The sequence below is a fragment of the Miscanthus floridulus genome, chromosome 14 (assembly GCF_019320115.1).
Source record: "Miscanthus floridulus cultivar M001 chromosome 14, ASM1932011v1, whole genome shotgun sequence".
Taxonomy (NCBI): Eukaryota; Viridiplantae; Streptophyta; class Magnoliopsida; order Poales; family Poaceae; genus Miscanthus; species Miscanthus floridulus.
Genome location: NC_089593.1, coordinates 72,176,493 through 72,190,252, shown reverse-complemented (window position 1 = coordinate 72,190,252; position 13,760 = coordinate 72,176,493). Strand labels below are relative to the sequence as shown.

At 52.5% G+C, this 13,760-nt stretch overlaps 1 protein-coding gene across 1 annotated transcript; it reads right to left on the bottom strand.

The window, feature by feature from the left end:
* Positions 1–10,284: 10,284 nt before the first annotated feature.
* On the bottom strand, positions 10,285–11,800 carry LOC136503716 (uncharacterized). The gene is made up of 3 exons (XM_066498709.1): positions 11,615–11,800; positions 11,218–11,526; positions 10,285–10,812 (listed from the first exon to the last, which is right to left on the bottom strand). The coding sequence occupies exons 1-3, from the start codon at positions 11,798–11,800 to the stop codon at positions 10,285–10,287; spliced, it is 1,023 nt and encodes a 340-aa protein (XP_066354806.1).
* Between the last annotated feature and the right edge of the window lie 1,960 nt (positions 11,801–13,760).

The following is a 13,760-nucleotide window of genomic DNA, read 5'->3' as shown; positions in this document are numbered from 1 at the left end:
GCGCAATGATAAAATAAATTCAGTACTGAGTTCTAATACCGGACGTGTCTGGTATACACGATTTCTGCCGAGCAGCCCCAAACTTGCTCCTTTCGATTTCTATTTTCAAACCAAACTGCAGGTACCTACTTGAGATGACAGTAAACACAGAGAACATGCACAAAAGCTAGAGCAACACAAATATCGAATGAAATGCAAATTGAGACACGATATTTGTTTTACCGAAGTTCGGACTCGTTCGAGTCCTACTCTTCGTTGAGGGGGCTGCGGGCGACCCAGCGAAGGTCAGCCCTAGAGGGTACCACGAAGGTCACTCTAGCTGGAGTCTTTTCCAACTCCTTTTTCTCCTTCCACTAGATAATTCCGAGGTGACGGAATTGACCGTTACAAACTTTCCGAGGCACACCACAATCTCTCGAGTGCTCTCCGACGACGCCTAACCGTCTAGGACCGAAGAGTCCAAGAGTAACAAATGCGAATCACGAGATTGATAATATGCACAAGTGCTCAAGTGGTTGGATTGCTCTCTTTTTGAATTTTTGATTTGGCAAATTTGATCAATCACTCACTAAGAGAGGGTTGGGAGAGTTGGCAAGGCTCAAAAACGTATGTGTATCAGCAGAATCAGCAGCCTTCAAAGGTGGAGGCTTGGGGGTATTTATAGCCTCCTTGGAAAAACTAGCCGTTTTATAGCCGTTGTCGTATGACTTACACTGCCCCAACGGTAACTAAGTTACAGTGATAATGTGAGGTGCCGGAACTCCCGATGAGTACCGGAACTCCCGACCGTCGGAACTCCCAACTCATGTCGGAACTCCCGACCCTCAAGGCTTTTGAAAACTAGCCGTTGGCCTCTGGTCATGCAGGTATGACCAGGACAGTGAACCCTCCAAGATAGTTAAAGTGCGAGACGTCGGAACCCTCGACCCTTGTCGGAACTCCCGACCATCGGAACTCCCGACTTACGTAGGAACTTCCGACGAACCAACCCCAGAACAATAATGTTACCACTACTGGGTAAATACCGGACACGTCCGGTATTGTTAGACCAGCAAAAATAAAGTTAGCTTTTTTGACGCTCAAATACTCAAAACTCACATGGGTTGGCTTGAGCACTTATGAAACATTATCTATCAACATGATGCATCCCTCTTAATAGTACGACATACCTATTAAACTCAAGATAAAAGGAAAAATGAATTTATACCACTTGAGTTGATCTATTTTGAATTAATGCCAACTCTTTCAATCTTCACCAAATAAGGGTGTCAACATGTTGATATTGATCTTTACACTTGAGCATAGCCATCTTGAGCACGTGACTTGATTCCATTCATCAAATATGAATAACTCCAAAATGTATCAAGTCACTTCCATCAAACACTCCAATAGTGATTTGATCCTCCACATAAACGTGGTCATCATAGCTTAATTAGTACCTCAACTAAATGCAAGTACTTCCTTCTTCACCCTAGCTAGGTTCTTCGGCCGCCAAGCCGTCGCTTGCCCTTCACCCTTGCTTAGTACCTCGAAGCCTTTCCTTGCTATTTTCACCATCTCAAGCCATCAAGTCACATCTTGTGTTGAATCATCCATTCATGTATTGTTATATTTTTCATTTCAATTTAGCAAGCTTCAAATATGAGACCAATCCATATGCAATCCCTTATGTCTCATTAATTAGTTCTTACAAGCTTATTTTCTCATAGAACATGGAAATCCCACAATAAATAAGTATTTGCATGAATTCTATTTGTATTGTTATCTTGTGCTTGAACTAGATTGTTTACACAACAACACATCATTTTGGCTTTCATTAAGTACCTGTGAGATAACCTATTACCTATCCACACTTAGCAAACGGGTTAGTCCTTTAATCACGTTGTCATTCAATCATCCAAAACCCACTAAAAGGCTATATGCACTTTCAAGGAGCCCTCGGGGCGGCGACGGATGTGAGTGGAGGAAGACCTAGCACTGCGCCGCCGCGCCACCTCTGCATGGGGGCCCGTAGGCCATGATGCTAGGGCTGCCGTGCCGCCACGCAGGACCACCGCGCCTAGGCCCTCCTGTGCCGCTAAGAGAAGAGGGAGGGAGGAGAGCGGAGACAAGAGAGAGGAGGGAGAGGGAGAGTGAAAGGTCCTAATATGGCTAGAGGGGGGGTGAATAGCCTATTTAAAAATCTACAAATCAACTAGAGCAATTTGATTAGTATGACAAATAGCGTAATGCAAACTTGCTCTAGCTCTACAAGGGTTGCAAGCCACCTATCCAACAATTCTAATTGTAATGATTACTTAGGCACACAAACTTGCTATTCTCAAGAGCTCAACTAGATGAATGTAAACAACAAGGCAAGCTCTCAATTCTAATTACTCTAAAGAACTTGTATCAACTAGTTTGCAAGAATGTAATCAAGTAAGTAGGGTAATTATACCGCCGTGTAGGGGATGAACCAATCACAAGATGAAGATCAAACCAATCACCAGGAGAATGCAAATGACAAGAGACAATCGATTTTCTCCCAAGGTTCACGTGCTTGCCAACACGCTACGTCCCCGTTGTGTCGACCAACACTTGGTGGTTCGGCGGCTAAGAGGTGTTTCACAAACCTCGTCCACACGATAGGACACCGCAAGAACCGATCCACAAGTGAGGTAGCTCAATGAAACGAGCAATTTACTAGAGTTACCTTTTGGCACTCCACCGGAGAAGGTACAACTCCCCTCACAATCACCGAAGGCGGCCACGAACAATCACCAACTTGTGCCGATCCTTCACCGCTGCTCCAACCGTCTAGGTGGTGGCAACCACCAAGAGAAACAAGCGAAATCCGCAGCGCAACACGAATACCAAGTGCCTCTAGATGCAATCACTCAAGCAATGCACTTGGATTCTCTCCCAATCTCACAATGATGATGGATCAATGATGGAGATGAGTGGGAGGGCTTTGGCTAAGCTCACAAGGTTGCTATGTCAATGAAAATGTGCAAGAGTACTCCCTTGAGCCGGCCATGGGGCTATAAATAGAGCTCCAATCAAATAGAGCCGTTATACCCCTTCACTGGGTAAAACGCGCTCTGACCGGACGCTCCGGTCATACTGACCGGACTCTAGACCCAGCGTTCGGTCAACCGATGTAAGCCACATGTCATCCTGCGTTCAACAGGAGTCGTCTGATCTTAACGGTCATGACATGACCGGACGCGTCAGTTATAAAGTGACCGGACGCTGGATCTCAGCGTCCGGTCGTTTCCAGTAAGCTCCCCGAGGCGTATTTTTCGGACCGGACGTGTCCGGTCCACCTTGACCGGACACAGACCAGCGTCCGGTGCAATACCCTAGTCACTGTGTCGCCATGTCAGTTTGACCGGACTCAGAAACCAGCGTCCGGTGCTTTCAGACTCAGTGTCCGGTCAGTTGACCGACGCCAGCGTCTTCGCGATCAACTCGTTTTCACTTCTAACTTCTTCACCCTTGATCTAATGTGCCAACCACAAGAATTTACATCCGGCGCAATAGAAAATAGGCATTCCATTTTCCCGAAAGCGCCGAGAGGGACCCAAACCCATCTCAACCCTGCAAACACCACCTCCTTTGTAGATGTGCCAACACCACCAAGTGTATCACCTTGTGCACATATGTTAGCATATTTTCACAAACATTTTCAAGGGTGTTAGCACTCCACTAGATCCTAAATGCATATGCAATGAGTTAGAGCATCTAGTGACACTTTGATAACCGCATTCTGATACGAGTTTCACCTCTCTTAATAGTACGGCTATCAATCCTAAATGTGATCACACTCTCTAAGTGTCTTGATCACCAAAACAAAATAGCTCCTACATTTTATACCTTTGCCTTGAGCCTTTTGTTTTTCTCTTTCTTCTTTTCCAAGTTTAAGCATTTGACCATCACCATTGTCATGATCTTCGCCATTGTTTCATCACTTGGAGTAGTGCTACCTATCTCATAATCATCTTGATAAACTAGGTTAGCACTTAGGGTTTCATCAATTAACCAAAACCAAACTAGAGCTTTCAGAGAGGCGGATGCGGATGCGCGAGAAGGAGTTAGGGTTTGGATTTTTTTTTCTCGTGAAAGAATGTAGCCGCTATATATACAACGGGTATTTCTAGGGGCGGCTTGTGATTTAGCTGCCCCTACAAATGGACACAGCAGGGGCGACTGGTAATACGAGCCGCCCCTATAAATCGACTCGATTTGTAGGGCCGCCCCTACTATGCCATTTGTAGAGGCGGTTGTTGTGCTGGAGTCCGAGTACGTCACTGTAGGGGCGGCTCCAATGCTAGCCGCCCCTAAAAAGAAAAAACCCCGTTGCTATAAACTATTTTTCACGTAGTGACCGCACCATCATACCTGGTCAACTCCAGCACTGTCCGCGATTATAGAGATAAAAAATGTTCAAATAAAAATATCATTAGTGGATGGCTTAAAAACTCTTTAGCGACCATTAATAATTCTAATGCGTTGTTTTAAATGTTACCTTGTAATGGTACCATTTAGTATCTTCGGAACATACTAAACAACAATAGATCTATAAATTTTTTCCATAGTTATTTCTAGGGTTAGGCTCAACTAACAACTGATTGCGGAAAAATGATATAGTATTGTCCATGAGCTAAAATAATATTTAGTTATTGATATGAAAAAAATAACCAATTATTTATATTTGAGGATATTCGTATCCATATTTATATGTATATTAATTTTAAAACGTGGATAAAAATGCGTGTGCTATCCGATGACACTAAGGACAATCCATCTCGAATCACAGATGGTCCTAGAATTAACTAGGTGCGACATATCTTGGTGATCGACATAGGACGAGGGACGAAAGTTGAGCAAAAAGAAAAGTTTAAGCACTAAAATACACTTTGATAGTTCATGGATGAAACTGAGTTCAAAATACAAACTTAACTTTACAGACTAAAACAGTCACTTCGATAATTTCAAGATAAAACTAAGCTTAGAAGAAAAAATTGAGAACTAACATAATCATTTTAAAAGTTTAGAACGAAATTGAGTCCCGAACGTACGGTAGTTATTAAGGACGAAAATGGATGATACGCCGTAGAAGCACCTAAAAATTAAGCCTCACTCGATCAAGGCCACTAAACACGAGCACACAACAAACAAGCATAAGTACTATTTCAGAAACGCAAGGCCACCGAGGGCAAACACCAGGACGAGCGGCAAGAGGGAGACCCACAGCACCGTCTTGCCGGCGGTGTGCCAGCCACCGTCCCCGTCGTCCACGTCGTCGCGCGGCACCAGCCAGAAACCCAACGACGCCTCCGCCAGACCAAAGATCACTACGGCGCTGAGGATGCCGTAGTACAAGCACCCCGGCGCACTGCCGTGCAGGCGGAGGAAGATGCCTGCCGGGGCCTTGAAAATGATGAGCGCGAGCGCGGCGGCGCTCAGGACGACGCCGAAGGAGATCAGCGCCACCGGCAGCCTCGCCGGATTGAGCCTGGCCTCGGCGACCAGCTCCAGCAATGCACCCGGGAACGCCATTTCATTCGCTATTGTTGCGTGGATTATATGTTCCGTGGGGTGTGTGTGAGAGAGAGAGATCAGGAGCTAGCCTGGTAGTGGTAGAGCTACGGCTAATGCCTGTATATATAGCAGCGACTGGCCAGGGGAAGAACGAGAGGAACGAAACATTCCGTGTGTCACTCCTGTCATTTCCATGCGTATACATGTTCTCATCTTTTCATTTATTCTAATGACAAGAATCACATATTCTCATGATATAGATTCTTTCATGAGAATATATGACATATATTCTCATGATAAATTCTATCATGAAAATATATTGTTATGAGAATATGTGATTCTTGTCATGAGAATAAATGAAAAGATGAGAACATGTATACGCATGGAAATGACAGGCCCGGGCGGCTGCTACTTCACGCAAGCTAGGTATAGCAATCAGTAGTAAAGTATCTTCTAGCAGTACTGGCAACTGTACATGTGTTGACTGAACAGCCAAAAGTTTTCTCGTCCTGTCAAGATCATCCATGTATACATTTTCTTTTTATATTATCGGGTACCATAAAAAGGGGTCCCCTAAGCAAGAGTCGAAAAGATCGCTTAGACCTTTAAAAATCGAAACTAAGAAACAACCACTGGCAAACCCCCACCTTATCCGAGGCTCGGCTAAACCGCCCGGCCCACCTCGATCAATATCCGGGCTCACCCGAAGCGGGCTCGGCCCAGAGCGAAACCACGAAGCCTCGGACAAGGAACCGATTCTCCGCCTCGCTCGAGGCCCCGCCCATCAGGCCTCGGACGAGGAACCGATTCTCCGCCTCGCTCGTGGCCCCGAACCGTAAGGCCTCGGACGAGGTACCGATTCTCCGACTCGCCCGAGGCCCTGCCCGTCAGGCCTCGGACGAGGTACCGATTCTCCGCCTCGCCCGAGGCCCCGCCCGTCAGGCCTCGGATGAGGTACCGATTCTCCGCCTCGCCCGAGGCCCCGCCCGTCAGGCCTCGGACGAGGTACCGATTCTCTGACCCGCCCGAGGCCCCGCCCGTAAGGCCTCGGACGAGGTACCGATTCTCCGACTCGCCCGAGGCCCCGCCCGTAAGGCCTCGGACGAGGTACCGATTCTCCGCCTCGCCCGAGGCCCCGTGCCACGAGGCCTCGGACGAGGACGTCACATCCAACCAACGCGTCCAACCACTCCCGCGACGTCAGCCGAACGACGGCTCGATACAGCGGAGTGGCCGACGAGATGGGAGTCACATCGACGCCACGACGTCCGGGACAAGACGGGGCGAGGGTTACCGGTCGCTGTGCTCGGCGCTGTGCCCACGACCGACACCCGTGCTGCACTATGCTGCCTAACCCCACCTGCTCCAAGGACAGCGCGGCGTGGAGAGTCAAGTCCGGGTCTCTGTAGTCTCGGAATCAGCGTACAAGACCAACTGCTCCCTCCGAGCCTCGGTTATCCGCTTCTGGGCCCCTGTAGCCTCGGGACTCGTGCCCACCGAGCCCCCCACGATGGTTCAGCCTCTGCACCAACTAGGCCTCGGCTCTCTGCGTCAATCAAACATACAGCGACCAGCACGTCTCCAATAGAAGAAGGCGTGCATGTCATCACAGGAGCTCCCACGTCGCACTGGATCAGGCGTGACCGGCGCGTCGCTCCAGTGCACCGAGGACAAGGCCGCTCCACCGACCATGCCGCCACAGTGACAAGCTACAGGGCTCAGACATGCCGCCTCTGCTTACAAAACGCCACGTAGCAAATCCATGTACCGCCCCTGTGCCTCCCTTCGACTATAAAAGGGAGTGACCGGAGCCGCTTCTAGGGAATCGGAGATAGACAGACACCACGCATGCAAGCAACGCACAACGCTCTGTAACACACACTCTTCCTCACTGCACGAGATCAACATCTCAAGCAACCCACGCCGCTCCACGCAGAGACCTGGGACAAGTTCCCTCTCTCGCCCAGCTTGTAAGCCCCTACTACGAGCACCTCGGTGCAAGGAATACAAGATCGCTCCCTCAGACTGGACGTAGGGCACCTATTGCCTGAACCAGTATAAACCTTATGTCTCTTTGCATCACCATCCGGGATTAGGGGCATGCAGTACACTTTCACTAGTCAGTTGAGGGCCTGCCGGTCCAAAACACCGACATTCCACGAAAATTCAACGAGGCCGCGGACGAACTGGCCAAGATGGCGTCGGCACGGGCCCCGGCCCCTCCGAACATCTTTGCTAGAGACCTCCACAAGCCTTCCATCGACTACGCCTCGGTGGTGGAAGCGGGCCCACCGGTCGAGCCCACCGTAGGGCTCGAGGCCCCCTCTGTCACCGAGACCCCTGCGGCCGAGCTTAAGGCCGTGGAAATCAACACGGAGCCTCCCGAGGCCGACCAGGGCATGGACTGGCGAGTCCCGTTCCTTGATTGCCTCGTTCGGGGAGAGCTTCCTGCAGAAAGGACTGAAGCCCGACGGCTTGCGCGACGAGCCAAAACTTACGTTCTCAGCAACGGCGAGTTGTGCAGGCGAAGCCCATCTGGCGTCCTCCAACGGTGCATCACCACCTAGGCAGGCCAAGCCCTACTTTGGGACTTGCATGCGGGGGCCTGCGGGCACCATGCAGCGCCTCGGATGCTCATCGGAAACACCTTCCACCAAGGGTTCTACTGGCCAACGGCGGTTGCTGACGCCACCAAGCTGGTACGCTCCTGCGAGGGATGCCAGTACTATGCGCGACAGACGCACCTCCCGGCCCAAGCCCTTCAAACCATCCCCATTACATGGCCATTCGCCGTGTGGGGGCTGGACATGGTTGGGCCTCTGCAGAAGGCCCCTAGGGGCTATACCCATTTACTGGTAGCGATCGACAAGTTCTCCAAGTGGATCGAGGCTCGTCCGATCACTCGAATCAAATCCGAGCAAGCGGTGCTGTTCTTCACTGATATCATCCACAGTTTCGAGGTTCCAAACACCATCATCACTGACAATGGGACATAATTCATCGGCCACAAGTTCTAGACGTTCTGTGATGACCACCACATCCGTGTGGACTGGTTGGCCGTAGGACACCCTAGGACAAATGGCCAAGTAGAACGTGCCAACGGCATGATCCTACAGGGCCTCAAGCCAAGAATATACAACCGGTTGAAGAAATTTGGCAAGAAATGGCTTGTTGAACTCCCGTTGGTCATCTGGAGCCTGAGGAACACTCCGAGCTGAGCCATGGGGTTCACACCGTTCTTCCTGGTCTGTGGAGCCGAGGCCATCCTCCCCACTGACTTGGAGTACGGTTCCCCAAGGCTACAGGCTACAACGAGCAAAGCAACCGCACTGCCCGCGAAGACGCCCTCGACCAACTGGAGGAAGCCCAAGACATTGCGCTGCTACATTCGGCCAAGTACCAGCAAGCCCTACGACGCTATCAAGCCCGGTGCATTCGAAGCCGAGACCTGAAAGTGGGCGACCTGGTGCTGAGACTGAGGCAGAGCAACAAGGGCCGCCACATGCTGACCCCGCCATGGGAAGGGCCGTACATCGTCGCCCAAGTGCTAAAGCCCGGGACCTACAAGCTAGCCAACGAAAAGGGCGAAATCCTCACCAACGCTTGGAACATAGAACGACTACGTCGCTTCTACCCTTAAATTTCCAAGCATTGTACACATTGTTTCTCGAAATACATTAAAGAAGCATTCTTTAGTTGTTCTAATTTTTTGAGAAACCTTGCCCCCCATCGGTGGGGGAGCGACGTTATGATGATAACGCTATAAGGGAGACTCGGCTCTACCTCTGCAGAGGTGCCCACCGCGGGGCTCGAACAAGACCCGGCTCTGCCTCTATAGAACCGAGCCTCCCTCGGAGGCTAGAAGGGGGGACCCCCCTAAGTCCCAGACACCGTTTTTAGTCATTTTTCGAAATCATTTTTCAAAAAAATCCTACGCCAAACTCTCTCACGTGCTCTGACAAATCGATTGTAAAAAACCTAAGGACCGAAAGTCTGTCTCAGGGCCAAAAGGCTAGCCGAGTCACGAGACGGCCTACGCCTCTGGGCTACGGCAACTCCCTCACCACCTTTTGCTCGAAGGGCAGCTTAGGCTCCGAGGAAGTTTTTTGCAAGAGATATGTTCAAAGATGAGACAGAGGGCAAAGGCTCGGAAATACAATAAAAACGATTAAAATGCGTATACACATAAGTACTTTAAAAAGGCCTCGACGGCCACAAGCGTCATGATACAATGATGTAAAGTCCTAATCTATTTATATGGCCCCTTTGGCCTAGGTCAAAACTCTAGGTCGCCAGCATCGGCGGTCGGTGTAGGAGGAACCACCTCCTCTTCGAACAAACTGGCCAGCGCTGTGCCAGGGGCCTCAGTCGCCTCCACCAGCTTCATGAACTCCTCTTTAGCCTTCTCATCATCCTCGGCCATGACGTAATCGTCGCTGACGGCCTCGAGGTCGATGCCGGCATAGTGCGAGGAGACGACGGCTAGGGCGCGCTTGACGCCCGTGTGCAGTGCCCCCCCCCAACCGTGTCCTCGAGGGCGAATAGAGGCTCCCCCTCAGGGTCATCCTAGCTTCGCCACAAGACACGTGGGCTATCCCACCCATGGGGCTCAGGTTGTACTCGGACGAGGGCCGAGCTCCCCTTGCCCGAGGTCGGAGCTGGCTACTCTGCGGTGCTGGCCGCCTCGGCCTCCGCCACCTCCTTCCCTCGGGAAGTATTGTCGGAGGAGATTGAATGAACCTCCACCTCCTAGGCGCTCTCCTATGACGGCGGCGGGTCTTGGACCGGGGGAGGTACTAAAGCTTGCCCCGCCTCCGTCTCCGCATCCTGGGCCGCCAGCTCTGCCGTGCCCAAGCTGGCCTCTACCGCCTCGGCCTCGGTGGTCCCAAGGGCTCCGGCCTCCACCACCTCGGCCTCGGTAGTCCGAGGAACCTCGATGTCCGCCACCTCAGCTTCGGAAGCCCTAGAAGCCCTGGCCTCTACCACCTCGGCCTCGGAGGTCCTTGGGGCCTCAGCCTCGCCCTCGGTGGCCTCAGCGATTGAAGGCGCCTTGGCTTCACTTAACTCGAGGACCCCAGCCTCGCGGGGCATAGGCGCCTCCTCCCCCGCTTGCTTCATGGCTGCCTCGATAGCCTCTTCTTGGGCGATCGGCTCCTTCGAGTCGGCCCTCGCCAACGCCGTGCCACGCTGTATGGTGGCCTGTGCCTCCACCACCCATTGAGCGGTGGAGTTGGTGCTCACCTTGAGCGCCTTATGTGGCGCCAGGGCGGGCGCTTCCGCCTGACGCTTCTGGCTAAAGGCAAAGCACTCACAAGGTCAGCATACGACCAAGGAACGAGTGGGAGATGCTGCAAACTCCACTGACAAAACACTTACCTCGAACGGGGACACAATAGCTTCCGCACTGCGTCCCTCGTCCTATGCAACGGCGGTGGCGGTGGTGGTGGCACAGCCCCCGTGTCCGCCGGTGTCAACCGGCCCTCGCTGAACTCCGACACCCCCTCGACCCTCTACGGAGGCTGTTGGGTTGCCCCCGCCATCGCCCGTTCCACCTCCACCGTTAAGCCCATCTGGTTGACAGCACGCTTCCCCAACGCCCGTGTCTCGGGCATGTCGGCCTCGACCCCGAGGGGGGGTGATCGCCAGCCCTAAGGCATCCTCTCCTCCTCCTCCTAGAGACACTAGGCCACTCACCGATGCCCCGGGCGCCGTCCCCCTGACGTCAGGGAGATGGTCCAGAGGACCCCGCCCCGCCTCGCTCTCGTCGTCATCGCTCGAAGAATCCGTCGACGACGGTGACGAAGACAGCTCCACCCGGAGACCATCGCGCCTCTGCTGTCGGTGACATTTCTCTAGCTTGTCGTGCTCGAGGCCCTTCCTCTTGCGCCTTGCCTCCTCGGCATCCTTCCACTCCTTGTATGCCTTGGCATGCGCCCTGTTCATCACCCGCCGCTCTGCGTCCTTGGGAACGGGCGGCGGGGAGGCTCGCACATCCCTCATCCCCTACAGGAACGACAAATGCAAATAAGGGAACAGATCGAAAATGTAAGGAGCAAGGAGGCCTCAGGGGCCGCAGCGGCGCGTGACTCACCAGAGAGAGGTACCCCCACAATGGGTGCATCAAGAACAGGGTCAGACCACTGCTCCTCAGCCGCCCCTCCACTGTCTCTCTCCCCCGATGTAGAATCTTCTCATCGGAGAGGGCGACGGTGGACAACCGGACACTGTCGATCAGCTCATCCGATGTCATCTCGAACAGGCGCTGCCGCCAAGCCATCAGCGGCAGCACCCTCCGGCGGTGGAAGGCCGCCACGACCACAGCCGCCGTAAGGCCATGGCTGCGTAGCCTCTCTAGGTCCCTCAGGAGCGGCTATAGCTTGGGCTGATCAGCCAACGGGACGCCGTACCTCCACCTCTCCTGCTGGCTCTCCATGACCCACCTGGTATAGGGGGAAAGCCCGCCGTCATCATTGCAGAGGTAGAACCAGCTGTTGTACCAGCGATGGTTGGATGACGCGAGCTAGGCTAGGATGTAGAGGGGCTGTCGGTCTTGGTGCACTTGGAGAGTGCAGCCACCGGCCCTCAACGCCTTCCGCGTGCCCATCGTGCCCGTCGGCTTGGTGGTGAGCCCCGCCCAAAAGAGGTGGAGTCATAGCTCCCATTAGGGGGCAATGCCCAGGTACCCCTCGCAGATGGCGACGAAGATGGCCGCCTGCACGATGGAGTTGGGGTTGAAGTTGTGGAGCTCCACACCGTTGTAATGTGGGAGCGCCCTCATGAACTGGTCCGCTAGCAGGCCGACACCGTGCTCATGGAAGGCCACGAAGCTCATGATGTAGCCATCGTGTGGCCTTGGCTCCAGCTCGCCCCCCGGAGCAATCCACTCCGATCTGGTGGGGTCGGTAACCGGGCGGAGGAGACCATCATCGACGAGCGACTGCAACATCGCCGTGGACACGTCAGATGGACCCCAAGGATCTGCCTGGATGACAACAGTGCCACCGACCATGGGTGCGGTGGAGAATGTGGCCACGGCGGTAAGGTGTGCTCTCGCTCTCCCTCTCTCTCTCTCGCCTTTTCTCCCCCTTCTCCCTTCTTCTCCCCGGCGCTCTCTTCCTCTGTTCTTAGCAACCGCTCGAGGGCAGAAAGGGCAAACGTAGGTAGGCAAGGTAAGGAGGGGCGAGGCGAGGCTCGTCACATATTTATGAGGGAGGGATGGGGGTGAAATGGACGGGCGACGAAACCGGGGAAGCTTCCCTCAGATCTAGCGCAGTTAATCCGAATCCAACCAAACCACCCACGCGTCCACCTTTTCCTTATTAATCGCGTGCACACAGTAACATCCTATCCACAGACATTGCATCGCATCCGACCACAGCAACGGCAGGCGCCATTCTGTCTCCCCGAGGAACCGCCTCAAAAGGCGCACCCGCCGTAGTCAGCCGATGGGAAGGGAATATCCCCCACCTGATTCCTTTTAGACTAAGGAACTGGGCACCGAGCCCGTTACGGTCCAGGGGTTCGAAGGCTAGGCCCCCGAGGGTCTCGACAGCCGCCCCAGGACAAACAGAGTTAGGGATGACTATGGGCGAGTGAAAGCTCTAGTTTGGTTTTGGTTAATTGATGAAACCCTAAGTGCTAACCTAGTTTATCAAGAAGATTATGAGATAGGTAGCACTACTCCAAGTGATGAAGCAATGGTGAAGATCATGACAATGGTAATGGTCAAATGCTTAAACTTGGAAAAGAAGAAAGAGAAAGACAAAAGGCTCAAGGCAAAGGTATAAAATGTAGGAGCCATTTAGTTTTAGTGATCAAGACACTTAGTGAGTGTGATCACATTTAGAATAGATAGCTGTACTATTAAGAGGAGTGAAACTCGTATCAAAATGCGGTTATCAAAGTGCCACTAGATGCTCTAATTCATTGCATATGCATTTAGGATCTAGTGAAGTACTAACACCCTTGAAAATATTTGTTAAAATATGCTAACACATGTGCACAAGGTGATACACTTGGTGGTTAGCATATTTGAGCAAGGGTGAAGAAGACAGAGGTGATGCCAGCGTCGATCAAGTAACCGGACGCTGGATCCGAATGCACCGGACGCTGAATGCCTGCGTCCAGTCGCGCTGACATGGCAGTACAGTAGCTAGGGTATACCACCGGACGCTGGGCTGTGTCCGGTCGAGGTGGACCGGACATGTCTAGTCAAGGAAAAACGGATTTGGACCCTC